General features: G+C 36.1%; 2 protein-coding genes, 1 non-coding gene and 1 pseudogene across 3 annotated transcripts in view; 1 reads left to right on the top strand and 3 right to left on the bottom strand.

Moving 5' to 3' along the window:
* Positions 1-27,734, bottom strand: part of LOC105036825 (wall-associated receptor kinase 17) — a 101,816-nt gene that overhangs the window by 67,033 nt on the left and 7,049 nt on the right.
* LOC140856950 (wall-associated receptor kinase 17-like) overlaps positions 1-27,734 on the top strand; it is a 92,245-nt pseudogene that overhangs the window by 63,227 nt on the left and 1,284 nt on the right.
* LOC105036757 (uncharacterized) lies at positions 589-9,420 on the bottom strand. The gene is made up of 4 exons (XM_073256835.1): positions 9,111-9,420; positions 4,151-4,253; positions 1,062-1,223; positions 589-974 (listed from the first exon to the last, which is right to left on the bottom strand). Exons 1-4 carry the CDS (start codon positions 9,368-9,370, stop codon positions 843-845), a joined length of 657 nt encoding a protein of 218 aa, XP_073112936.1. The 5' UTR covers positions 9,371-9,420; the 3' UTR covers positions 589-842.
* LOC114914176 (U6 spliceosomal RNA) lies at positions 25,878-25,978 on the bottom strand. The gene has a single exon (XR_003800796.1). It is a non-coding gene; the product is annotated as a U6 spliceosomal RNA (small nuclear RNA).

Genomic DNA, 27,734 nt, shown 5'->3' with positions numbered 1-27,734 from the left:
TGTGACTAGCCCCTGCATTGTCTGTAGTACAATGGATCAACTTTGCCGGATAGCTTCGTCCATAGGCGAACCAAATATTCTAAATAATAGGTTAAATCCTCCTGGACAAGCATTCATAATGGTCCTTTTGACAAGTTTAGGAGCACTCACAACAAGTTGCATTTGCTTGAAACTTTTCTTCACAGAAGAAATATTCGTTTGAAACCTAAATAGGTGCCGAAAAACCAATAGTATTGTTTGCCACTGTTCTCAACCGTTATCTTTGATAAAATCATGATGGATGGCCTTGATATTAAGGCTAATGCCAACGTTAAGTTTGTTAAATCTCATCCTAAAGTCTCGTTACTATTCAACTTATAAGATACGGCTACCGTTGGAAAGAATTGAAGGGCATGACAAATAGTTTCTTTTTCTTACACCATTTTAATTTGACCAAGAAGGATTATGAAAAGGGATATGAAACCAATATAAGCTCTTTCCTGTAATTGTGAAAAAAATGTACAATTTGAGAATCATAATCTGATGCTGCTTTTATCTTTTGGATAAAATGCTAGTTCTGTTTCAATCAGGGTAATTAGGATATTACTATTAAAAGAAAAACAACAGAAGCTGGTTTTCTTTAGTTTTGCATCTGAAGAATTACATAAGACATGTAAATTTTCTCAAGGTTTATTAAGCCATCCTCAATAAATAAATACTCTGAATGATTATAAAAAGTTGCCAATCATTCAATTCTTGAGCATTTATCAAGCTTACAAACTAATTGTAAGGCCAGGTGTGGGGCTTTGACATTTATTGGCCTTTCAACCAAATATCAGATTAGGAGATGTCTTGCCCCCTTTCTATTGCTTCCCCAACAATGGATCAATAATGCCTTTCCATCCCTTGTAGTCTAGTGCTGAGCCAGAGTTGGAAAGCGGCATGCCATTGACAAAGAAATAGGGTGTACCAGTCACGCCTCTTGAACACCCATACTGGAAAACATAAGCCAATATAGATATTAGATGCATAGGATTCATAATACATAATGAAACATTTGCAAGAAGCTTATGGTCTTTCACCTTGAAGGAAATCCTTGCTGCGGCATCGGTCTGTGAATCATTAAAACCAGATTGAACTGCAGACAGTGAGTCCTTTCCTATGGCCCTAACAGCGAGCTTAGATATGTGATGGATTATGGAAGCTCTCGACATGTTATAAGTCGGTGTGTTGTAATATTCCTCCTGTTTAAAGATGAGAGTAACTCAGGATGGGGGTTTCAATGGTGGATAAAAAATCTATGCTGCTGTCAGTTAAGAATATACTGGTTTTATGATTTTGGCAAGCCTGGAAGGGGTCCACAAAATAAACCAGCCTTACATTTAATCATCGACACACAACTGAATCTCTTTTTTTTTTTTGGATTTTTTTTTCTTTTTTTGAGAGAGAAGGGAGTCAAGCGAATCTTTCAAACAGTAAATATAAAATTATGCTTGATCCATAATATATGAAACTACTTTGATTGTTTGACTAATATTGATTAAGCTCACTAGTCCATTTTGTAGTTGGCAAAGAGCATAGGAATTCATCTAAGTAGCATGGAAGGAATAAAAGGTTGATAAATTTTTCTGAGGACAGCTATAGCAACAAAGCAAGCAGTTTAATGATAAAAAGTAGCTCTGAAACTAATCAAGACATCAAGCAGAAAACTTCAATTTTTTATAGACAAGTAGAGCAATTTTGCACTACTAATGCACAATAGAGATAGCAGCAATATACTGAGCAACTATAAGTAATAATAAATCTAGGTATGCCAACAGGAAGAAACCAATTACAAATAAAAATTCAGTTTGGCTTCACAGAAAAAGAGAATCCAGAAATTGTCAACTGTGGACTTTAACTGAACAAAAAATCAACATTCCTGAACCTGTAAAATTCCTGCACATGGTCAAGATGTGAAGTGAAGGCTACTGAATGGTGCAATCCACACCAACTAAAAGTTCAATGCTATGGTGCAAGCAGCATTGGTCATAATGGAAGTGAATAAGATGGATGAGGCTGGTCTTGTTAAGCTATGATCATGTTGGGCATACGAAGGCCAACGAATGCCTAGCAAACCATTTCATAACCCTGCTACAACCGAAAGTAGAACAGAAACTAGAAGTACTACATAATGGATTTCGTACAATTAGAACTGTATTGAAATGACATGATTTGACTTTTAATTATTCTTAAAAGGAGGGGACCCCCCTCTCCCCACCCCCCTTCGAAAAAAAAAGAAAAAAACAAGAAATATTTGTTAATGACAACACATTCATTAGGTATGGCAATTGTTTAATAGTGCAAAGAGAACCTCCAAGCAGAAATCGTAGCTGTTTGAACAAAAGAAATGTTGAGGTGGACCTGCAGTAAAACTACAAGGAAAAAAATTAGAAACAAGTATATAGCGGAAACTTTTGAGTGATACACAATCTGGAAGAAGTGATACGAACTAATTTTAGTGATGCAGGCATGGTGAACAAATCCCAAAGAATATTAGAGATGGATATCTTTTGGATAGTCAGAAGTAGAGAGATCAACATAGAAAGGATTTAAAAAAACTCCTGATTTGATAGAGGTAGATAACTAGATAGAAAATGGCTGACAAAATTCCAATGCTTCTGGAGTTTTTAACGCCCCCACATACTTATCGGACCAGACTTGCACGTTATCTAACTCTCTTTACTTGGGCAAGTTTAAATGTATTAGAACTTTTGATGGTCTCCCGAATGTAGCCATATTATATATTCCAGGTAGGGCTGAAAATAGATCGGATGCTAGTATATCTATATCCATATTTGCTTTATTTCGTGAATACAGATATGGATATGGGTGTTGCTTGGATCCAAAATTTCATATGCATATTTGTTTTAAACAGATACGGATATAAATTGGATACCAAAAGTATGAATATAAGTCAGATGATTAAACTTTATGACCATGAAATCAAAGATATTACTAAGTAGATGATAAATCAAATTAATAATATGCTACTATGGCCATTTATTTTCTATAAAAATTCACAAGCTCTATATAAAATTAAATAGAATTAGGAATGGAATCGGATATTTGGATATGGATAAGATAGTTGTTTATCCATATCTATATCTATTTTTCTTCAACGGATAGGATACGGATATGGATGTTAGTCGGATATTTACATTTCTATCCATGTCCAAATAGATTCAGATACAAAAACAGATTCGGACGGATATTGTCCGATCCACTTTCACCCATAATTCCAGGAAGCACCTAACAACTCAAATAAAAGAAATAAAATTTCTTTTATGATTATAGCTTCTTTTCTAATATCTATGCCTTTGACATAAAATGATTGAATAGCTAATGCATGTGTTTTTACTTTTTTTGTGTTTCTTTGGAAAGAAAAAGTTATTCGAGAAATGTGACATTCAAAAAAATCTGGATGCTTAATCTTGATAAACTATTAACCAAAAAACAGGGAAAAAGTCTCGAATTGTTTTTAAAAGATTCACATGATACTTTTCAACCAAGTTTGAAATACAAAAAACTTAATTCAGCCCACACTGTAGTTATGTGACTTAATTGCTGAACTATCGTTCCTTCTTATTGCAAAACTATAAAATCAGACCCCACCATTGGTCAGATTTGCATTTCCATTTTCAAATCTGATTTTCAATAAGTTAACCAGCAAGCATCTACAAATCCCTCATTACAGGTCATGTATGACAAAACCTACTTAAAAATGATGCCTCTTAAAAGGTTTTCAACATGAACGCAGCTACCAAAATTTATAAATGTGCTTCTGCTGGTTTTGTAGACTCATGCTGAAATTTCAGCAGCACAAATTTGTTCTACCTCTACAAGCATAAAAATTATGAGAAAAAAAAAAAGATTGAACCCTAGAAATTGCTACTTTAGTGTAACTATATTAGTAGTCTAAAGTGGTAGACACACTTGAAACTAGCTAGATCTCCATGAGTAGATAGAACACATTATATACCATAGAGAGTTCGCTTATAGAATCAAAAAAGATAGATCAAAGGAACATCAAATATTCACTTGAGTGAAAGAGGAACACCTAAAAAATTGGAATAATGAACCACAAAAATACAGTCTGCATTCTATAATGGATATACAAGCATTACATTACCTGATGCTTGAAGAAAAGCTCCAGAAGGGGAAATGTGGATGATGTATTTAGCTTGTTTGCAATATGAAGCGCACGGCAAGCAATAAATGCATTACTGTGGTAACTGCAATTTTCCAGAAGAAAAAAATCATCAAAAATAGAACATAGTACAAGAGATTCCTTTAGAACAAACAGCAAATTCATTTTCTGTCTATTAGTCCACTGCATTATTTTCCCCCGAAATTCAAAACAAAATTTTGCAACACCAACTTCTTACAGACATCATGACTGCCTATGAACAAAAGTAGGTCAGCTTTAACCAGTGGAACAAGTACTAATGCTCTATCGTGAAGTATGGAGCTCATAATAGTTGGAAAAGTTGCATGCACAAGGAAAACTCACGGTGTAGTTCCAGCAAATACACAAACAGAAATTTATATGTGTGTGTATATTTGTATATGTAACAATCAGGGCCTCACCAAAAAAGGCTAGCCGGAAGATTATTCGGATTCTTTGGCCCTGTATATATACCCAAGATCTTTCCAGTGAATAACCAATGTGGAACTAAATATATGTCCGCATGAGTCCTCACATACTCTCCCTATTTAAGCCCTGACATCCTCACCATGCTAAGGGTCCAAATCCATGCATCGATTCATAAATACCATGATCAACCTATGGTCAGCCCTAATGAATTCATGCTGTAGTATTCCCCAATCCACATAGATTATGGGTTGGATTGACTCTACTATTATTTGTAACAATCCAAGACCTCATCCAAAAAGACTAACTAGAAGGTATTATTTAGGTTTCTTGGTCCTGTATACGTATCCAAGATCTGTTCAGTAAATAACCGATGTGCGACTAAATACATGCCTGCATAGACCCTCACATACTCCCCCATTTAATTAAGACCTGGCATCCTTGCCGGAGTTGAGGTAACAACCTTGATTCTTCTTTTCTTTCTTTTCTGATTGTTAGGCCATCATCACCACTTAGATTTAGACCGGTGAGTTGCCAAATTTGAAGAACAGGGTCTCTCCTATTTTTATGTTTCTTATTCCACTGAGACCACCGCCTTGCTGAGCATGGCTGCAATTTGGCTGCTGCTTTGGTTGTCACATCAACCACTACCGCCATGGATGGCCCTCCCTAGATGCTGTCATTCATTGGGGTTTTGTTTTTCCTTTTTCTCTATTTTAAGAAAGAAAGAGAGGGACCCTCTCATTTTCTCTCTATACTCTCTCACCTCTCTTTCCCTTTCCTCTCTCTAGGTTGGTCCAGGGGAATTTTGGTTGAATGGATTCAGTGGACTACTCTGTTTTATCATCAAAAAAAAAAACAAAGAGGACTAGATCCTCTGTTTTCCTTCCTGTGCATGCTTAGGGGGCCAATGGAGGATCTCTAATCCCTTCTCTATGGATCATGGGTTGATTTCAACAGATGTCGAACTGGCATTGCTGTAAGCATCCATCATGCTAGCCTTCATCTCGATTATTGTTGGCCACCCTGAAACTCACAATTGGCAACCCTTAATCTACTATCCTTAGATGGATCATCTGCTTCTTAACCCGATGAATTAGGGTTGCACTGTTCTAAACAATTCAGGCCCTAAGTGCTGTCACTGGTCAATCTTGGTCCTTTTCATATACACATCTCTATATCCGACTTTGATTTGTGGATGAGTGTGATCATCTGATCAAGAAGAAGTCTAACAAGGGGTTCTACACTATAACTCTTAAATAGAGGTATAACCCAAATTTCTTATTTATTTAGTCTTAAATAAAGTTAGATATGAAAATTAGATTTAAGAGTAATTAGGATATTAGATCTTTGAAAATAGGAATCTAACAATAATTTAATATTTTTTACCGACATCGAGGATGAGTTGGAATTATATTGATTGATTGGACATACCAGGCATGGAGTTGTAGACGTTATAGCCGAGTTTATCATCAGTAGAATTAAGGATTCTTGGACGTGAACACCAGGATATATATGTATATATGTATTTATACACCATGATATTGATTTCTCGTGGCTGATATTTGTTTGTGATTGTCAATATGATTATTTATATTTTCTATATCATATATTTGTATCAAATATTAATGGTTTTTTGAATAATTTAGATTATTATATCGGCTATTAAAAATCTTAAGAAGAGCATAATATGATACAATATGTTTCTGGCATAATTAAGATTTAATAAATTGATGATCAAGAAATGGATGTTTAGACTAGTCACGTTAAATTGAGAATAGCCAATCATAGAGAGAAATATGGAACCGTGAATAGCATGCCATGGCAGGAATATGAGACTGTGGATATATAGCCCACCATCGATGGGAACCTGGCATTGAGAAGAGCTCTCTAAGGGTAAGATATGGCACTAAGAGTAGCCCCACCTTGGGTAGGAACATGGCATTGAGAATAGCCCTGCCACGGACAGAAATGTAGTATTTAAGCTTGTCAGCTAGGGATTGGAGCATGATCATAATTAATACAAAATCCTAAAGATAATTGTTGATTGATTCGAATCATGTTGTGAGATATAGATGATAAGACATAAAACTATAGTTAAATAAAAAAAAATTTACTTAATGATATATATGCAGTATATCACTTTTGAAAGAGATGGATATCTGATGGTATATAATATAAATTTTTATATATATTGATATTGAGTTATACTGGATATTTAATATGAGATTTTATGATTTATATTTTTTTTATACTATTTATCCATTATTTTTAATTATATTCTTATATTGGTGTGAGTGTGTGAGGATTCTTACTAGATTGTAAAGCTCATCCCTCCGGTTCTCTTACTTTCTCAGAGTTGCAGGATGCTCATGGTTGGCTGTGATTTGGATTCATGGGTGAAAAATAAACAAATGGAGCATCATTGATATCTCGTTGGATGATTGAAGAATGATTGAATTTATAATTGTATAAGTTTTGCTAATTCTTATGAATTAAGATCATTATTATTTATGGATATTGAGGTTATAAAAGAATTTAAGGTCTTACATATTCTCTAGGGTCATGTCCTAAGAAATATACAATCGTATCACATAACCGATCCTGATGCTGGATTTGAGGCATGACAGAATGTTAGTAGAGCTAATCCAGCCCATGGTTTATGTAGACTAGGGGATACTATAGCACATGTTCATTAAGACCAACCACGAGCCGATCATAGTATCTACGAATGAATGCATAGATTTGGACCCCTAGTCTAGCAAGGATGTATGCGAGGATCCGTACAGATGTATATTTAGTCCCACATCGATTATTCACTGGAAAGAAGACTTAGATACTTATACAGGGCCGAGGAACCGAAATAGTACCTTCCAACTAGTCTTTTTCGATGAGGTACTGGGTTGTTACAGTATGTATGAGATTGACTTGACTACAATCAAGTGTATATACACTCAGATTCGATTAAGTTTAAATCAAAAGATGAGGGTTCCACATCAATGATTCGAGCCATTGGATATGATTTATTGCCTCTAAACTACTTATGTACCAAAATCATATAATTTAGAGATCTCTAATCGATGCATCAAGTGCTAAAAAAAAAGTATTACTTTGTATTATTTAAATTATCCAATTCTCTGACTACTTGATCCATAGGCTAGGAGTCTCAAAACTATATATCCTTTTTGTGTGTAAGTAGTTTATAAGTAGTAGATAACATCCAGTAGCTCAAATCATCAATATGGGATCCTAATACTCTGATGTATACCTAACCAAACTTGAGTTAGATCCACTAGAGTATAGTTTAAGTCTATTTCATATATTTTTTTATACATCTATGTATGAACATATGTATATACATATACATACATATCTATGCATATATATATATATATATATATATATATATATATATATAGACACACACACACACACATATATATCAGAAGAAGAAATGTCAAAAATCTCTTCTTCAAAATTGTAGGTATAAGTTCATCATTTTTATATACTCCAGCCAGGTGGCAAAAATTTTGGATTCAAAAAATATGGAGAATCATCCAAAAGCTCGAAAGTTAGAAAGTAATTAACCAACAAAAACATGAAATTGCATTAATATGCTTGTATAATCATGTAGAACAAGTATGGAAAAGGCAAAGACAATAAACAACAGTGGAAAAAGGACAAATACCACAACCAACAACTACAGACAAGGCCACTAATTGTCATCCACCAATGCTTCTTAATATGTTAGTAATAATTCGTTAATAAAACATAAAAGTTTAAAGTAATAGAATAAATATTAATTAATTTGTTTATGGGAGATCAGCACTTGCAATTATTCAACCAAAGAAAACATTAAGAACAACTGAAGAATTTTCATTAATTTGGTGGATGTGGTCAGCTCATTTCATTTCTTTTTTGGTGATATAGAATACTGAGTTCAAAATCACCAACCTACATATTTTTGATAAAGTTTCACTCACCCTATTTTTCATGAAGAAAAGGTTTCACTCACTTTACATGCATAATGAAAGACACCGTGCTTAGATGAGAATCAGAAAGATGTGTGGTTATTACAGATGAAAATGGACAGATTCAGAAAGAAAAGAAAGGTTTAGACTTTCTGTTCTCCTTCCCACTCCTTTTTCTAACTCTGCTCGCTTCCTTTCCCCTAAAAGAAGAGAATATTTATGCAGGAAAAGACCCAAAGAATAGTTAAAATAACATTGATTGATAAAGAATCCGACAAAACCTCTTGAAAGCTAAGGCCATCCAGGACATGCACCACTGGACGTCACATAAAAAGAAAACGTATTTAAAAAAAAAAAAAAAAAGAAGGAAAGTGAAACGGTGGAGGCAGCACAATAGAAACAAGACAACTCCAACTAGGAGCAAGACCAGAAGAAATCCACAGAGAGTTTCAAAACAAAGAAACAGAGCATAACATGAACCCAACACACACACACACGCACGCACACAGGGAGAGAGAGAGACTCACGGTAGGGGAAAGGGATGGACTACGACAGAGAGCCGGGAGGAGTAGTGCTTGAGAGCCTTCTTGAGAGGAGGCCATGAATCACGGCTATCTGGGCACATAGGATCGAAGAAGGCCTCCACCACCACCGAGTGCCCCCAGACCGGAGCTCTCTTGTAGACAAACCCATCAATCTTGGCTGGGATTGGCAACTGTGCCTCAGCAACATGAGACCAACCAACGAAGAGAAACAGCAGCAGAGAAGCAACCACAGCACTCTCCATCTCTGTCTCACCCTATTCCTCTATTGACCAATATAAATTGATCAGTGATGGCTATCATAAGGAAAGCCAGATAAGAGTCGGAGAAAATAAGTGGCACTAAAAAAATGGATTAGAATGGAAGAAGCCGACGTTTAAGGACTTGAGGTCGGTCGACGGGGCCATCAGTAGGGACCGCTGGGCCCGGGGCAGTTGAGGATACCATTATTCTCGGATATCTCTCGTCTCTTTGGCGGAAAGTGGACAAGGCCCATCAATTTTTAATCTCATTCTACTTTCAAAAGATACCCATCAATTGTTAATCCATATCATAGCTTTCCTTGATTATTTTTTAAAATTTTTTGGGCAAGAGAGGACAAGGCCCATCAAAAAGACTCTGTTAGATAGATAGAGAAAATTTTTGTGCACCACGTACATTACAATAAAATTTGTATGGAATACACTATTCAATCATATTGAAGTATATAACTATTATTTTTTAATGTGTATTTAATATCTATAGTTCTGTATTTTTATTTAAGATTTTGAATGACGAAAATACTCCTCCTCTGAAAATATTATGACATTCTGTGGTCAAATTATGACTTCCTATACGCAGCATATCATAATTTTTCTTCCAAAAATTATAAAGAGGAAAGATATTTTTATTACTGAAAATTTATAAAATTTTTAAATGAAAAAAATACTTCTTTCCTCCTTATGACATCTTGTGTACAGAAAGTCATAATTTGACCGTAAAATATCATAATATAGCTACCGGATGTCATAATTTTTTCAGAAGAGAAGAGATATTTTTATCATTCAAAATTTTAAATTAAAAAGTAGAACTGCAGGTATTAAATGCGCGTTAGAAAGTAATGGCTACGTAGCCCAATCAGGTGGGACAATATATTTTTTATACACCGGATATGGTGTACAAAGAATTACTAAATGAGAGTATACAAGTGTGGAGGGAAAAGTAAATAATACAATGGTTACTCTTCCAACATTCCGTCATTTTTCAATCTCTAGGTTACTTCCCAATCCTTTGGTAATCACAAGTTGAGTTCATAAATAGCATATGCTAGCGTATAACTTACACGGTATGATTTCTTTCTCTTTTTCTTGAATTATTTTTTAAATATAAAATAGTATATAATAAATTACAATAAATAAATAAATTTAATAATTAAATTTCTATTGCATATCAAACAATGAATTTAAATAATTATTAAGTAGAAACTTCTACCATTAATACCAGGTGAATGAGGAGTCCATGCATTGTACACCTTCATACTGAAACTCCTGTTGTTAATATTGTGCAGAAACCCCGGCCATACATGCACATATACCCTCTCTTTTTCTTGGCCCCTATTTCAAGTTATTCTTAATTTAAGATATTCTTTCTTAGAATTAATTTAAGATATTCTTTCTTTGCATTGATATGGAGATTTAAATGTTAAGAAATATCAGGGAGTAGTAATAGGAAGAAGCACAGTAATTTTCATGTCAATCTATGGCAATACGACCACAATACGAGAATATATTAGGAAGTTCTAAGAGTGTGCCACCTATGGCTCATAGATGGTAGACTATCTATAGTAAGGGATGCTGGTCCATATTTTAAGTGCTAAAAAATGATTAACAGAATGGAAATAGAATTTGGCTGTAATTTTGGAAGACAACTGAGTTTCTAATATTTATGCTGAAGTTAGCAGGTTGGCTGAAAGAAAAATACGAATTTACAGGGTGCAGAGGAAGGAGAAAGAATTTTCCAATAGAAAATGGCTCTCAAGCTGGCAAGGGGTCAAATGACTGATTTGTTATATAGGGGTTGTCAATTAGGCTGGCCAACATGAAGCAGCAAACAATGCTTATGAGTAATGTTGACAGAATTTATTAATTCCCAGCAGATTATAGGCTGTGTCACCTGTCAAATAGAAGTCAGTTATCAAATAATGCAATCAGCTTCTTAATAGTAGTAAGTTTCATAAGATGTGGATGCCAATCACTTCTTTCTGAAATCGTTTTTATGATTGAATAAGCTCAACTGGGCAATGTTTTTACCCCCAGGTTAGAGGATAATTTCTCTGTGCAGACAAAAGTATAAAATGACATCAACCAAAGATGATCTTAAAAAAAGCTGAACCATCTCATCGCCATATTGTATCAGCAACAAAGTTGTGAGAATATTCAAATCAGCTAATTGACCATTCCAGTTAGATTTTCATATCAATGGCCATCAGGTACAGTAGTGGCACATCATTTTAGAGTATTATTTGCATGACCACATTTGAACATTATCGTATCATTCACAAGTGTGTTTGACATGCAGTTTTAATGCATAGACACAAAAACTACCACAAATATTATTGCCATTTCGGCATATACACACAGCTCTCTGGCCAAAATTGGCCCTATATAAGTTTAAAGTGGGGAAAAGACTATTTCAGGTTAATCATTATTACTTCTCTAGATTTATAGAGAGATCAACTTTTGTCTGCTGTAGTATCAAGTTATGAATATTACATGGAGCAAACCTGTCATTGAATTCCCAACTCGGAACCACATATCGGAGAAGTCGAGCTATAGCTGAGCTTGTCCAGCAACATTATCCCCAAGTGTGGTGAAAGAATATCTGCCTGATGGATAAATTGAACATCATGCACCAATGGGTTATCTGATCTGCTTGGAGGAGATCCACAATAACATAAAGGTGGGCATTCTGTGCTAATAGATTCTCTTCCTGCATCATTCTGCACCAAATCACAACATATTTCCTCTTTTAGCAATGTACTTCACTGCCCAAGCTTTTAGGCCAAAATCTTACATCTATGCTAACATCCATGAACATATATATAGAACCCACAATCCACTGAAAACCATGCTTAATTATGAAATTTCAAAATGGCAGTTTTCTTATACTGCTTTACGCCTTATGTAATATGGTCATCCATAACAATATTCTACCTTAATATGCCTTCGAACTTTGACTTGTTATCCACGTGACAACAATTTCACAACTTGAGCAGATCTGCTGCATTTCAGATATTGGAAGAACTAATCTGAAATTTATACTGCCATATACAAAAAATTGATTTTTTTTTCTTTGTTAATCGGGGCTTATGTTTTGACAAACAGATGGGCAACTTGATGCCAGTTAGCTTTCTAATAAATGCTATTTCAGGCTTCAGCCTTTTTCATAATTCATATAATTATTTTTTTGCAACTTGCAACATTGATTTAGCTATACTCGTGAAATTGATGAAGGTTCAACCAAGTCCTAATAGATTTAGATTGACATTTTTTACATGTTTCCAAATTCATATCCAATATGGTTCCATTTGATGCAAGATAATTTGAATATTGAAGTTTGTCCATGCGTAGCATTTTACTCATCATTACATATGTTGTTAGTACACGATATAGCATGCGAAGATGTTTTACCGTATCTTTCTAGAGCCTCCAAAGCTGCCAAAGGACCCAACTACATGGCCATTTTGTCCGCCAAAATCAAGGTCTAAATTCTAACCTTGTTTGATATCATGCCTAGAACATCACTGCTCCCTTGATGGTTGGAATGGCTGGATGAAGGTTATAACCAAAAAAAACAGATTTAGATAAATATATATATCAAAAGATAACCTTACAAATCCATTTTGTTGGATATTGGATTTGGGTTGAGCACCCATAATGGGCCGACCCAATCCAATCCATTAAATAACTGAAAACAAATGGGAGAAAGTGGGATGTGGCAGTTTTTGAGACGTTGAGTAACCATCCAAAATTGCAGCTCACAGACAAAATATTAGAAAAAAATAAAAGAGAGAAGAAGAGAAAAGAAATTCTTGCATGTACCAAGTGCAAGTGAACCAGGGCAAATCCCGAAACATATGCGCGGTGGAGAGCACACAATCGGGAATCGGTGAAATACAAGGGGTAGCACGGTGTGTTATCCACCGTGGGATTTGTGCAGTCCAATTGCACCTGGTGCATGCAATACGGAGCCAGGAGAGGGACTTCCTATATGCGAGAGAAAACTCAAAAAAAAAATACTCTAAGAATTTTTCTATGATGTATGGCATTTGAGTGATGAAAATAAGTGCACTTTCCTTCGGAGTGATTGCACAAACGACCTGTGGAGTTATTAATATGGTTTGCATCCATTTTCGTTATATTTCAGAAAGTATTTGAGGTAAGTTCATGTTGGGGTTCAAATATTTGAAAGATAATAAATAGAATAAAAATTATTATAACGATAATACTAAAAGTATAGAAAAATCATAGCAATTGTAACAACATCAGAATTTTCTATGATTCGATCGAGACCTACATCCACATAAGGATCAAAGTAAGAAGGATCTTCTACTATAATAATAGTTTCGAGTATAAAAAATCTTCCTCGACACTACATCGGAAATACCACTTCTAATACAAGAAAAAAAAAATTCAAGATTAAACAAATCTCTAGAAGAATTCTCCTCGATGGAATAACTCTAACCTGAGGTTGAGCAAACTTCTCTAATCGACGTTCTTCAATCTTCTTTTCTTGAACGAAGTACCCTCCAAGCCTCTCTTCTTCTTTCTCCTTTTTTTTCTTTATGGTGGCTCACAGCCTTCTCTTCTTTTCCCGTGTTCCTTTTCACATCCACGGCCCCTCCTTTTATAGGAAAAAAACTAGAGTCCATTTCGAACTCCCTTTCCACGCATCAAAAGGGTCCGCGTCTCTCTCTGATTTTTCTGCACACCATGAAAAATATCTCCGTGCTCCACGGTCATAGTCCCAAGGCTTTTCCACGTGAGAATGTTAGTACATTTTAGACTATTTTATTCTCCTATTCATTGGTGGGTCCCATATTGAAGGATCACACCAACAAATCTTCCGCTCCTGACTCATATGGGAGGTTCTACCAAGCCTGCAATGCCTTTGCACTTCATTAGCTTTATCCCTAAAATTGGCTTCGTCAATATATCAGAACTGTTTTCTTCAGTATCAACTTTTTCAAACTTGAACTGCTTCATCTCTAGTACATCCCAAATTCAATGATATCTTACGTCAATGTGTTTCATCCTTAAATGAAACATCGAGTTTTTACTAAGATAAATGACACTTTGGTTGTCACTGTAGATGACGTACTTCTCTTGCTCCCTACCAAGCTCCTCTAATAAGTTTTTTAACCATAGCACTTCTTTGCTGGCCTCTATTATGGCAATGTATTTCACCTCCGTCGATTACAGTGTGATACACTTTTGTAACTTCGATTGCCACGACACTGTTCCTCCTAAGAATATCATCAGATAATCTGATGTGGATTTTCATGTGTCCACATCTCCCATCATGTTCACATCTGTATAAGCCTGCAGCATAGGATCTTCACTGCCATAGTATAAATATGTCCTGAATATCCTTGAAGGTATCTCATTATCCACTTCACTGCTTTTCAGTACTCCTTTCTAGAGTTTGAAAAAAATCGACTGACCACACCAACTGCATGAGCAATATCGGACCTGATGCACACTATAGCATACATAAAACTCTATGGCATAAGCATAAGAAATATTACTCATCTCTATCTGGTCCTTCTTGCTTTTTGGACTTTACTCTTTAAGTATCCTATAAGCGGACTTACCACCAGCTTCATTATGCTCATATTGAATCGATCCAGCACCTTCTCAATATAGGCCTCCTGTGACAACTACAGCTTTTTAGATCTCCTATCTCGGGCGATTTTCATCCCCAAGATCGCTTTGGCATGCCCTAAGTCTTTCATTGTGAACACCTGACCTAACTTCACCTTCAGATTATTGATTTTGGCAATGTCACGTCCCACAATTAGTATTCAACATATAACAAAAGTATGCTAAAATTATCTTCAGAGAATTTTTTCATGAACATGCAATGATCAAAACTTATTCTCTTATATCCATTCTCCATTATAAAGAAATTGAACTTCTTGTACTACTATCGTAGTGCCTGTTTTAGTCCATAAAGATTTTTCTTCAAGTGGCACACTAGGTTTTCCTTGCCTTTAATTTCAAACTCTTCTAGTTACATCATATATATCTCCTCTTCCAAATCACCATGAAGGAATACAATCTTCATATCAAGCTGTTTCACCTCAAGGTCTAAATAGGCAATGATACTGAGGACAACTTGAATAGATGTGAGCTTTATGATGGATGAGAAAATCTCTTCAAAATTGATACCTTTTTTTGACCAAAGGCTTTCACAACTAACATTATCTTGTACTGTTCTTCTGTGGCTTCAATCTGAACATCTATTTATTTTCAAATGCTCACTTTTTCTAAAGCATCTTCACTGGCTCATATATATTATTTTTCTGTAAAAAATTCATCTCCTCCTTCACTGCCTTCATCCACTCCTCACTATGCTGGTGCTCCATCACCTCAGAGTAGGACTCAGGCTCCCCCGCATCCATTAATAGCACGTAATTTTGTAATGGATATCTCATGGATGGCCTCTACTCTCTTGTGGATCTTTGAATCTCTTGTGTAGGTGGTTCAATATGTAGCTCAATCTGAATATCATCCGTACTCTCCTCAACCTCGTGACTATCATGTGTACCGTTATCTGCAGTTGCTCCCACATCATCAAGACTCCTCAAAAAAATATCTAGGCACAAATCTACAGGGCTGCTCGGGTTGACTTCAGCTTGTTAGGCTTTTCGAAGTCATCGATCATCTGATCCTCTAAGCAAACAATATCATAGTTGTGCATGATCTTTCATTCCATAGATCCCACAATTGATAGCCAAACTCTCCATCCTCACTGTAGCCTAAGAATATGCACTGCTTCACCTTGAAATCTAGTTTGGACCTCTCATCTTTGGAAATATGCACGAATGCCCTGTATTTGAAAACTTTCAAATAATTATAAGAAATATCTTTCTTCAACCATACTCTTTGCGGTCTATCATCCTCAAGAGCATAGAAAGGAGAAAGATTAATAACATGGACCGCAGTCATCAATACCTCTCTCCAGAATGCCTTCAATAGTTTAGTGTGAGAAAGCATACTCTTGATCCTCTTGTAAATCATTCTGTTCATCCTCTCAGTAATCTCATTCTACTGTGACATCTTAGGCACTGTCTTCTCCAATCCGATATCATTTTATTGACAGTATTTCTTGAAAGAACCCCTGTATTCACCGTCGTTGTCCATCCGTATGCATTTCAACTTTTGCCTAGTCTTCCTTTCAATAGAGACATAAAATTGCTTGAATGTATCGAGCACCTGATCCTTTATTTTTAAAGCATATATCCAAATTTTCTAAGAGTGACCATCAATAAAATTCATGAAGTGAGAGCATCCATCAAGAGTTTTATCACTCATAGAACAAACATCACTGTGAACAAGATCTAATGCACCAATTTTTCTTTTAAAAAAAAAAAAATTTGAAAAGAAACTCAAGTTTGCTTACCCATCAGACAGCTTTCACATATCTTTAATCCAAAACCATCAGTAGGAAGAGCATTCTTCTTGGCCAAAATTTATATCTCCTTTTGAATCATATGTCCCAATTGCCAAGCCACAATTCTAAGGTAGAAGATTTTTTTGCTACATTCATCTCCCCCTTACCGAGCTTGGCTTGCATGAAGTAAAGAGAGCCTTGGTTGATACCTCTGGCTGCTACTAGTGATTTTTTAGTCAGCTTCTACATGCCATCTCCAAACATGCTGTAGTAGCCCTCCTCGTCTAATACCCTTGTCAACAATAGGTTCAAATGGATATTTGGTATATGTCAAACGTTCTTCAACACTAACTTGTACCCCAAACTTGTGATCAGCATAATATCCTCAACACCAATAATTTTTGATTCTCCATCATTTTTTATCTTTACCATCCCAAAGTTATCAGAATGATAAGATGAGAATAATTCTTGCCTCACCGTAACATGATACGAAGTGGCCGAATCTATCACCTAAAAAGAGTCTTCGCCAATAGTACCTATAAGACCATCATTTATTGTGTCGTAGATAATGATCACCTCTCCATCCATAGCAACTGCTGTCGTCTCATTATTCGAGTTGGAGTCATCGTCTGATTTGTTCTATGGCTTCTCCTTCTTTAATAATTGGCAATCTTTCTTAAAGTGGCTTCGTTTGCCATAAACGTAACATCTAGCACTTTGGGACCTAGATCTCTTTCGTAATTTAGCACGATCATCATTCGAGTTAGATTGGGAGTCTCTGTGCTTGCTTCTTCTTTTTCTTTCTATGAGGAGGGCTTCATTCTGGCTCAAGATCCCTTATTTCTTTCTCCTCGCATCCTCATTATGCATACAGTCTTTCACTACTGTCAAGACTATCAAACCCTCTGATGAAAAATTACTTAGAGACACCATTAGAGTCTCTCAACTATCGAGCAAAAAACTCAACAACAGTAGGGCCTAGAGCTTCTCATCTAACGCCATCTTCATCGCAGCGAGCGAGTTCACCACATTCTAGAAGTTGCTTAGATGCTTCACTATGGAAGTCCTTTCCTTATATTTTATATTCATCAGTTTGCGAATTAGGAACATCTTATTCTGTGCCGTCTTTCTCTCGCACAGGCTTTTCAGTTTTAATCAAATGCTATGGGTGTTAACCTCCATTGAAATATTATGAAAGACGCTATCATCAATCTGCTGCCGAATGAGCCTAATGATTTTGTGATTTAGTTTCAACTATTCTCCATTTGATATCTTATTAGATTGAGCAATAACTCCCTTAATTGGATCATGAAGATCTTTATAGTAAAAGAGGTCTTCCATGCGAGGCTTCTAAATCGATTAGTTGGTTGACGTTAACTTGATCATAATGCCCGACGAAGACTGATCCTCCATCTATTAGCATCTCAATTTCCTCTTCAGTACTTTCATTTTGGTGGAACCAAGCTTTGATACCACTTATTGAGATTTGAATACTGAAAAAATAATAAATAAAATAAAAATTATGCTAACGATAATACCAAAAATATAGAAAAATCACAACACTTGTAAGAACATCAGAATTTTTCATAGTTCGATCGAAGCCTACATTCACATAAAGATCAGAATAAGAAGGAGCTTCCATTATAATAATAGTTTAGAGTACAAAAAAATTTTGCTGACACCATGCCATGAGCACTGCTTCTAATATAAGAATGAAGAAATCTAAAATTAAACAAATATCCAGAAGAACACTTCTTGATGGAATAACTCTAATCTGAGGTTGAGCGAACTTCTCCAATCAACATTCTTCAATCTTCTTTTTTTGAATGAAGTACCCTCCAAACCTCTCTTCTTCTCTCTCTCTCTCTCTCCTTTTGGTGGCTTACGACCTCTTTTTTTTTTTCTCATATTCCTTTTCATGTCCATGGCCCATCCTTTTGTAGGCAAAAAAACTAGAGTCCATTTCAGACTCCCTCTCCGCATGTCAAAAGGTTCACATCTCTCTTTGGTTTTTCTGCTCCACTTTGGACTCTTTCATTCTCCAATTCATTGGTGGGCCTATATGGGAGGGACTACACTAACAGTTCATTATCACTTCATCTCTTTCTACACTTACGAATCCATTCAGTTATGCTTATGTAAATATGCAAATATTCACACACACACACACACACACACATATATATATATATATATGCGCATGTGCATATATGTTTAAAAGTACATACTCATCAAGATATGCAAGGCTGCATACAAAATTTGCTTTGATAGTACCTACTTCATATATGAATGAAACTATTCAAGGAGAGCTACAAAAGCATAACTAGCAAATTACCATTTATCTGGTTTGTGTGTTGTGTAATTAATCCAACCACCCACTATTGTTTCACCAACCAATAGCAGCTGAATATTGTAGGGGAGAACATATAATGCAAGTGAATCCCTGACTAGAAGAGGATCTTGACTCAAACCTAACATATATTTCAAAGTCTTTTTAAAGTTTTACTTGGAACGAAAGAGAAAAGAATATTGCCATCCTAAATTCAAATATAGAGAGAGACTTGTGGTCACAGTTGAGGAGATATAGGAACTTCTACATGGCCAGACCTAGCCTACGAGGCTTCAGGCATGCCCAGGGTCTTGGCCTCGCCATGACCGAGCTTAGCCTTCATCAAAGTCAACTAGCTGGCAAGATTGTGTTGCTTTGAAATGTGGTGCATCTCTATCTATCATTTTCTTCTCTCCACCTCAAAGATGAAAGAAAAGAATCAAATAGAAGTTATTTTCGCATTTCCATTAGAGCATAGCTTCCATTGACCATGGTTTCAAGGTCTATTATTAGCCCATAAAAGTATTGTGGGAAAAAAATTGAAACTCTTCTTAAAAAAAAAGTGCAAAGAAACTAGCCACAAAGAAGCAATAAGTATGAATAAATTAGTGGTGGAAAAGATCTGAATTTATGTTTTCCTATGCAATGAGCAAACACGAGCGCAAATATGGACTTCTCCTTATCCTTGGGGGTAGAGAGGAACGGATAAAACATCCTCTCCCTTCTGTCTTCTAGTTACTACATCTACCCATCCCCTCCTGCTCAGTACATGGAAGAGAGGAGAGAGAGAGAGAGAAATTACAGAAAAAATTTCTTGCCTCCAAGAAACACTGAACACACCATGTCTATTCTCTTTTCAAACTTTACCCCTGATCAAAGAAATATTACAATAATATTATAGTTAATATAAAAAATAACTATTATTATTTTATTATTATGACACAATGTATTTGTAGAAAAAGGTGTTTGGAAAAGAAAATTCTATATTTCTCATCCTCTTTAACATCATGGATATAGATCTATAAACACACAAAAGGGAAAGACTACTATGGTAGCATATCTAAACATGTATGGTATCAAAAATAAATATGTTTAAAAATCATATGAAAATATGATAAGCTTGACCCTTCGAATCTTTATAGTAATAGCCATGATCTCATGATCACAAATCTGATATGACCATAATAGTTATGATCTCAAATACAAAAATCTATCTTTTTATTTCTTCTTCCTACACTCCCCCTCAAGTTGTGCATAGATATTTACCATGCACAACTTGTCTAGAGCTTGTGAGTACTCAAACTTGGATAGTCCCTTCATAAGAACATCCGCCACTTGATTAGATGATTTGACGTATGAAAGACATAATTCTCCACTGTCTATCTTTTCTCGGATAAAATGACAGTCAATTTCTATATGCTCGGTCATATCATGTTGGACGAGATTGTTTTACAATATTGATCGCCGCCTTATTGTCACAATACAACTTCATAGTAGACTCTACTATAATACCAATATCCTTTAGAAGAATTCATGTCCATAGAAGTTCAGCAACTTCATGGGCCATAGCACGATACTCAGCCTCTGCACTAAAGCGAGCACATGTGGATTGCTTCTTACTCCTCCAAGTTATCAAATTTCCTCCAAGAAACATACAATAGCCTATAGTAGAGCATCTGTCATCAACCGATCCAGTACAATCAGCATCAATATATCCTTCTAGAGTGAGATGATCATTCTTTCTGAATATCAACCCTTTTCCTGGAGATCCCTTAATATACCTTAGAATTCTATCAATAGCTTTCATATGGGCTGTAGTAGGGGCATGCATGAATTGGCTAACCACACATACTGCATAAGTGATGTCAGGTCTTGTAAGGGTGAGATATAAGAGTTTACCTACAAGATGCTGATATTGTTTCTTCTCTTCATGAAAAAGTTGAGTTCTATTTATGATAGATAAGTGATGATTAATTTCTATGGGAGTGTCGATTGGCTTACTCCCAAGCTTCCCAATTTTTTGAAGAAGATTGAGAGCATACTTCCTCTGAAACAAATGGATACACCCATTTGACCTTGCAACTTCTATTCTCAAGAAGTACTTCATGTGACCAAGGTCTTTAATTTCAAATTCAAAACTCAACCTGTCTTTCAAAAATTGAATTTCAACTTCATCATTTTCGATGATAAGCATATCATCAATATAAACAATTAGGACAACCACTTTATTCCATTTCTCCTCACAAAGAGAGTATGATCAACATTACCTTGAGTATAGTCAAAACTCTTCATGACAATCCGCAATCTATCAAATCAAGCTCAGAGAGATTGTTTCAGTCCATACAATACTTTTCTTAGTCTACAATATTTTTCTTCAATATTAAAATCCCGTGGTAGTTGCATGTATATCTCTTCCTTCAAATCTCTATTGAGGAATGCATTTTTGATGTCCTATAGATTCCATAAGCATTGAGTAGCAATGGATAGGATCACTCAGACAAACTTCAACTTTACAACTGGAGCAAAGGTTTTTTTATGGTCAATGCCATATGTTTGGATGAAGCCTTTTGCAATAAGTCTCACCTTATATGTTGCTATAGGACCATCAAAATTGTACTTGATAGTATACACCCATTTAGAGCCCACCACATGCTTTCCTATAGGAATATCAACAATCTCCCAGGTATTGTTGTTTTCAAGGGCTCTTATTTCTTCTTCCATAGCTTGATTCCATTTGGGGTCCTTTCTAGCCTCTGTAAAGCAACTAGGAATTGGCCAAGTAGAGTGGTAGATAGGAAAGCAAGATGTGAGGGTGAAACATGAGCATAGCTGACATATTGATCAATAGGATACTTAGAATGAGGATATTTAGTGCATTCTCTAGATGCTATTCTCAAGGCAATAGGTATGTCAAGTTCAACATTAAGATTACCTTGAGTAGAGACATTAGCTGTAGGTGGAAGATAAGGATCCTGCAACTTAGCAACCTCTTAAGAGTGGTTAGTAGTATGGCCTCCTTCATTAGTAGCCCCTATATCTCCTCCATTCTCCTCCCGACCTTCATCTCTACGGATATCTCTAGAAGAAATGGGAATAGAAATAGGAAATCTCTCTTCCACTAGATTATGAATCTCCTCCTAAAGAGAGTTCTCACAATGCACAAATGATTCATATTCAAAGAATGTAACATCTTTGGTAGCAAACCTACGTCCAGTAGTAGGATCAAGACACTTATAACCTTTCTGAGTAGGAGAGTACCCAAGAAATATTTTTGGGATAGAACGAGGGTCAAGTTTAGATCTTCCTGGAGCAAAATTATGGATGAAACAAAGATACCCGAACACACAAAGAGGTAAAGAGAAAAGAGGTCTATTAAGATGCAAAAAAAGAGAAAAAATTTTATTACCAAGAGTACGAGAAAGCATACGATTGATGACATATGTGGCAGTAAGAATGGCATCACCCCAGTACCTTTTTAGAATATTGTGGGTAAACAAGAGCGTGCGAGCCATATCTAGTAGGTGGCGATTTTTTTTCGGCAATGCCATTTTGTTGAGGAGTGTAGGCACATGAAGTTTCATGGAGACGTTCATCTTGAAAAAAAGTAACAAGAGGATGAGCAAGATACTCTCGAGCATTATCATAGCAAAAAACTTTGACTCTCTTTCCAAATTGGGTGAGAATCATTTTGCAAAAGATTGGAACAATGCGAGGGATTTCCTCTTTAGACCTAAGTAAATATATCTAGGTTAATGTGAGTAACTATCAATAAATGTAACATAATATTTGTGACCATCCAAAGATTCAATAGTTACATGTCCTCACACATCAGAATGAATTAAGTCAAACAAGCCAGAAATATTATGCATAGAATATGAAAATGAAGTTTGACAATGCTTAGATAACTGACAAACTTTACAATTTAAAAGTTCATGACTAACCCCACAAAATAAGTTGGAAAAAAAAAGTAAAGTGATTGAAAATTAAGATGACCAAGACGGCGGTGCCAAAGGTAGATATGCTCAAGTTTGGTGCCAACTCTAGGACCAGCTCTAGTATGAAAAGTAACAACTTGCTTAGACTGAACGTAATAAAGATGACCAATCTTATGACCACTCCTAATCATTCACCTTGTTTGCAGATCTTGAAAGACACAATAATAAGAGAAAAAAGTCATGGCACAATTAAGATCTTCAGTAATAGTACCAATAGAAAGCAGGCTTAAAGACATGTTAGGAATATGAAGAGTAGAATGAAGTGTAAAATTGTCTGTTAACCGAGCCATCAGCAACAATAATTTTCTCTTGCCCTGATCCAAGGATGTAGGAAGAAAAAAGGCTAGAGTTATTCGTCATGTAATCTGTAGCACCAGAATCTAACACCTAAGCTGGAGAGGAGGGAGAGGTAACATTGAGAGCCATATCGCCTGTACTATCACCAAAAAGACTGTTCATATAAGCCGTGGAAGCACCAGGAGATGTGGATGAAGAGATGTGCATCTGAGAGAGAATACGCTGAAGACAAGCTAAGTCACCAGTGGAGAGATTCGCTATCTCACTCTTTATCCCCCTATCTGGTTGATTAGGAGTAATCCCTCCGGCCACCGCTGCATTACTGCTTGTGGGTTAGCTTTCTTGTTATTTTTGAATTTTGTAGGCTTTTTCTCAAGATGAAGTTCCTAGCAAAAGTCAACAAAATGATTCTCCCCACTGTAGTGGCTGCAAATCTTGGTTCCCCTAGTATTTTCACGTCCTTTGATAGGATGACCTCCCTTAGAAATAGAAGCTAGAGCAGAGTAATCTCCAATCAAAGGAGTAGAAGATATGACATGCGAAGGAGTCATTGCCTTTTTTCGTGCCTCTTCACCCAAAATTTTGTGATAAACTTGTTCAAGTGAAGGAAGGGAGTCGAGGCTAAGAATCTGGCTCTTCAACACCTTATATTTGGAGTTCAACCCGACTAAGAATTTGAAGATTTGATTCCATTGCTCGTGGTCCCAGAAATTTTTTTGATTAGCTGGACATGCCCAATCATCAATAGTGTAGCAATCATGTTCTTCCCATCTGGCACGAAGAGCACCAAAGTAGGTAATAACAGTCAAGCTCCCCTGCTGAAGCTGACGAATTTCGTAGGTCAGTTGAAAGATGAGAAAAGTGTTTTGCTTATGCCCAAACATCTCCTCTAGAAGCACCCACATCTCTCGAGCAGTCTTTTTCTGAAGGATCATTCTCTGAATCTCAGCACTAACTAAATTAATGATCCATGCCATTACCAAATTGTTCTCCATCAACCAAGTATCATATCGTGGATCAGTCATCGAGGGTTCAACAACTCGTCCATTGATGTAGCCAACCTTACCACGATTTGCAATATACATCTTGACAGCCACTGACCACACCATATAATTTGATTCAATTAGTTCTATTAAGACGATTAAGAGATTAATGCTATCATTACTCATTGGAATATTGCTAGCCAGAGATGTATTAATCACAAGAGAGTGCATGGATGAGTTTGGAGAGTCCGTAGTAGTCGACATTGGAAGGCAAATTACAAACATAATCACAAATAGAATACAAATGGAATCAAATTTAGATTTAGTACCAATAATGAATCTCAATCAGAGAATGATTTTGTCTCTGCTTGAAAGAACACGAAATAAGATGCTGTTGATTGACCAAGACCTTCGAAGTGTCGATTGACCAAGACGTTCGAAGAGATAGTAGAATCTGATATCAAGAAGCAACTAAAGTAGAATCAACATAGAAATCAATGCTGGTTGACTGCCACACATCGATCTTGAGAAAAAAAGATGGAGCTAGTGGACTACCGTACACCCAAGAAGGAAGCTAGACGTGCGAACAAGGATCAACCTTGCTCTGATATCATGTAGAAAAAGGTATTTGGGAAAAAAAATTCTATATTTCTCATCCTCTTTAACATCGTGGATATAGATCTATGAACACAAAAAAAGAAAAGGCTACTATGGTAGCATATCCAAACATGTATGGTATTAAAAACAAATATATTTAAAAATTACAAAAAAATATGGTAAGCTTGACCCCTGAAATCCTTGTAGTAATGTGGCCATAATAATCGTGATCTCATGATCACAAATCTGATATAACCATGATAGTCATGATCTCAAATTCAAAAATCTGCCTTTTTATTTCTTCTTTCAACAGTATTGAACCAAAAACTCTTGATACAATGATGTAATAATGTTTATTTGATGTGGCGTAACCTCATTAATCATGCCAAAGAGAACCGACTTCGGATTTGATCAATCCCTTCGGCCTGAATGTGAACAGCCTGATGCTGTGATTGCATCGGCTTGAGATCCCTGGCGCCTTTTGTGCCCAAGATCATCAGTATCATACAAATAAGATAAGAGATCGCTAAGATGGTAGGATAATGATGCCAGCTCCAAAATAGTCAGATTACCACTAGATGTTGTCCCCACGTCTGCAATCCTTGGAAGGACGGCCATGATTCTTCTAAAAATGACGGTCAATCCTCCTCTATAAAGAGAGAAAAACGGGAGACTCTTGGGTGAGCCTCTTGAACACCTCCAGGATCTCTCTCTATTTTTCCTTCTCTCTTCCTCGATTTCGACTTCTAGCTTATTTGACCATCAGAGGTTCCCTGCCGGATGCTCTCCATCATTTGCATCCGAATATGTCTCAAGCTTATCGAAGAGTTCCCGGCAACAATGTTAATTTTGCAATGATAAATTGAAATACAATAATAATGGGTTGTATATATATATTATTATTAAAATATCATTCTCAATTTGTTGGTGTCAGCCTTGCGCAGGGCCATGCCAATCTTCTCTGTATCGTTCCAATTTTATCAAATGTCTCCGAAGCACGTACAAAATATTAAGGGTTTATTCCAATTGATGGTGAAATTTCGAGTTGGAACTGGCTCGCAAATCTCCTTCTGAGAAGATACATGGCTACGTGATCAGCCAATCAAGAAAAGATTTCCCTGGATTCATATCACTAAGGAGGTCTCAGTTGCAGAGGCTTACAGTTTATACTCAAACAATGGCTGGTGGAAATTTCCATCGCTACTGACAGATCACCCAGATTGTCAAATGCTAGGTCAGAGGCTGACAATAGTTGAGCTTTCCACCACTGCTGATGCTGTGGAATGGAGATGGTTCTCTCTGAAAAAAATTTCAACCAAACTCTGATACCAGTTCCTCTTGGACGGCGAGATAAGGCCGTATATTAGCAAAATTGTTTGGAAAATCGGAATACCACAGAACATAAAATTCTTCTTATTCCTGGGCTATCTTGATAAAATACTGACCGAATCTAATTTTTTTTTTTTTTTTTGGTAAGGGACCAAATCTAACTTTGCCAAACGAGGTGGGCAAGGTAGGACCAACAACTCCCTGTGTGACTCAACTCCAGAGACAGCTGACCACCTATTTCTTCGGTGTGTGTTTTCAAAAAGGATATGGTCGATATTTCAAGATATAATCTCCATCTTGAGGAGTTCCCGCAATCATAAACAATGCTATGGAATGACTGGAGATTAAAAGAACCCATGCACTCACTGAATAAAACATTGGATATCTTGTTGGTAGCTGGAATCTGGTGTTAATTTATGGAAAGAACTTGACGAGATGCTTTGAATTTCATATCTATCTTTCGAATGCTGTGGTTCAACAAATTGGAAGGCTCTTCATCTTTTGGATGGATCATATCGAGGGTGTGGACTTGGCACAAATTCAGCAAGTAGAAGTTCAGTAAAAGAGATATTGGACGAACCTAGCAGCGGCACTACCTGGCGTACTGTCTGAGAATTCACTGCAATTAGAAACCGGTTTTAAGGGTGTTCCCGGTGTGGGAATGTGCCATCATAGGTTTTGGGTTGTTACCTGCTGCTCCTAAATCCTGTAAAACTAAATCCCTCTCGCCATTCTAAGTGCAAAATGGGTAGCTGCAAAATCTCTCTTCTCCTCTATCTAAAACTTTATGATGATACTGTATCTACTTTATATCTTTATATAATAAATCATGAGTTAGGTCTTCCCTAACTCATTGCATCAAAAAAAAAAAAAGTCATTTTAATGCTGCCACTACAATTGTAATATAAAGCACAAGCTGAACAAATATATAGTACATATGTGGATAACATGTTGACTGGGTTGTTACATTGATTTCTACAATTATATACAACAATCATAATATTTTCATGACAATTACACAGAAGTAATCAAGTAGTATTTCTTTTATTTACTGCTGGTGTACTCGCAAATAAATTTGTAGCTGTATATCTTAGAAATCTGTAATCGGACCACAAATAGCTTGCACAGTTGTTTTTCTTTTTTAATGTAAAAACAAAATATCCTTAGGTGGAAATCAATGGAAATAAATAAATACTTCACTCTGTATATGGGGTGGAAACTGGCTACAGTCAAGTCAGGTTCAAGGTGGATCAAGTTAGGGAAACAATATGTGAAATATTAATCCAACCTTGAACCATATCAGATCCGACCCGACTTTGAGTCAAGACCTCTTTACCCAGATATGTCCACAGGCTATAACTCGTGGTCCCTAATATGGCATATTTGATCTATAACCTAATCTATCTCACGGTGCTCAATCCTGATA

This window comes from Elaeis guineensis, chromosome 4, assembly GCF_000442705.2.
Source record: "Elaeis guineensis isolate ETL-2024a chromosome 4, EG11, whole genome shotgun sequence".
Classification (NCBI taxonomy): Eukaryota; Viridiplantae; Streptophyta; class Magnoliopsida; order Arecales; family Arecaceae; genus Elaeis; species Elaeis guineensis.
The sequence above is the reverse complement of the archived record's forward strand: the minus strand, read 5'-3'. Positions and strand labels throughout refer to the sequence as shown.

What these genes read in the sequence shown, in the direction of transcription:
- LOC105036757 (XM_073256835.1), bottom strand. Translation starts at nt 9,370, where the DNA reads ATGGAGAGTGCTGTGGTTGCTTCTCTGCTGCTGTTTCTCTTCGTTGGT. An exon ending in GTCCATCCCTTTCCCCTACC is followed by an intron (nt 4,254 to 9,110) that starts GTGAGTCTCTCT and finishes GGAAAATTGCAG; the next exon opens with TTACCACAGTAATGCATTTA. An exon ending in CAGCAAGGATTTCCTTCAAG is followed by an intron (nt 975 to 1,061) that starts GTGAAAGACCAT and finishes TATGTTTTCCAG; the next exon opens with TATGGGTGTTCAAGAGGCGT.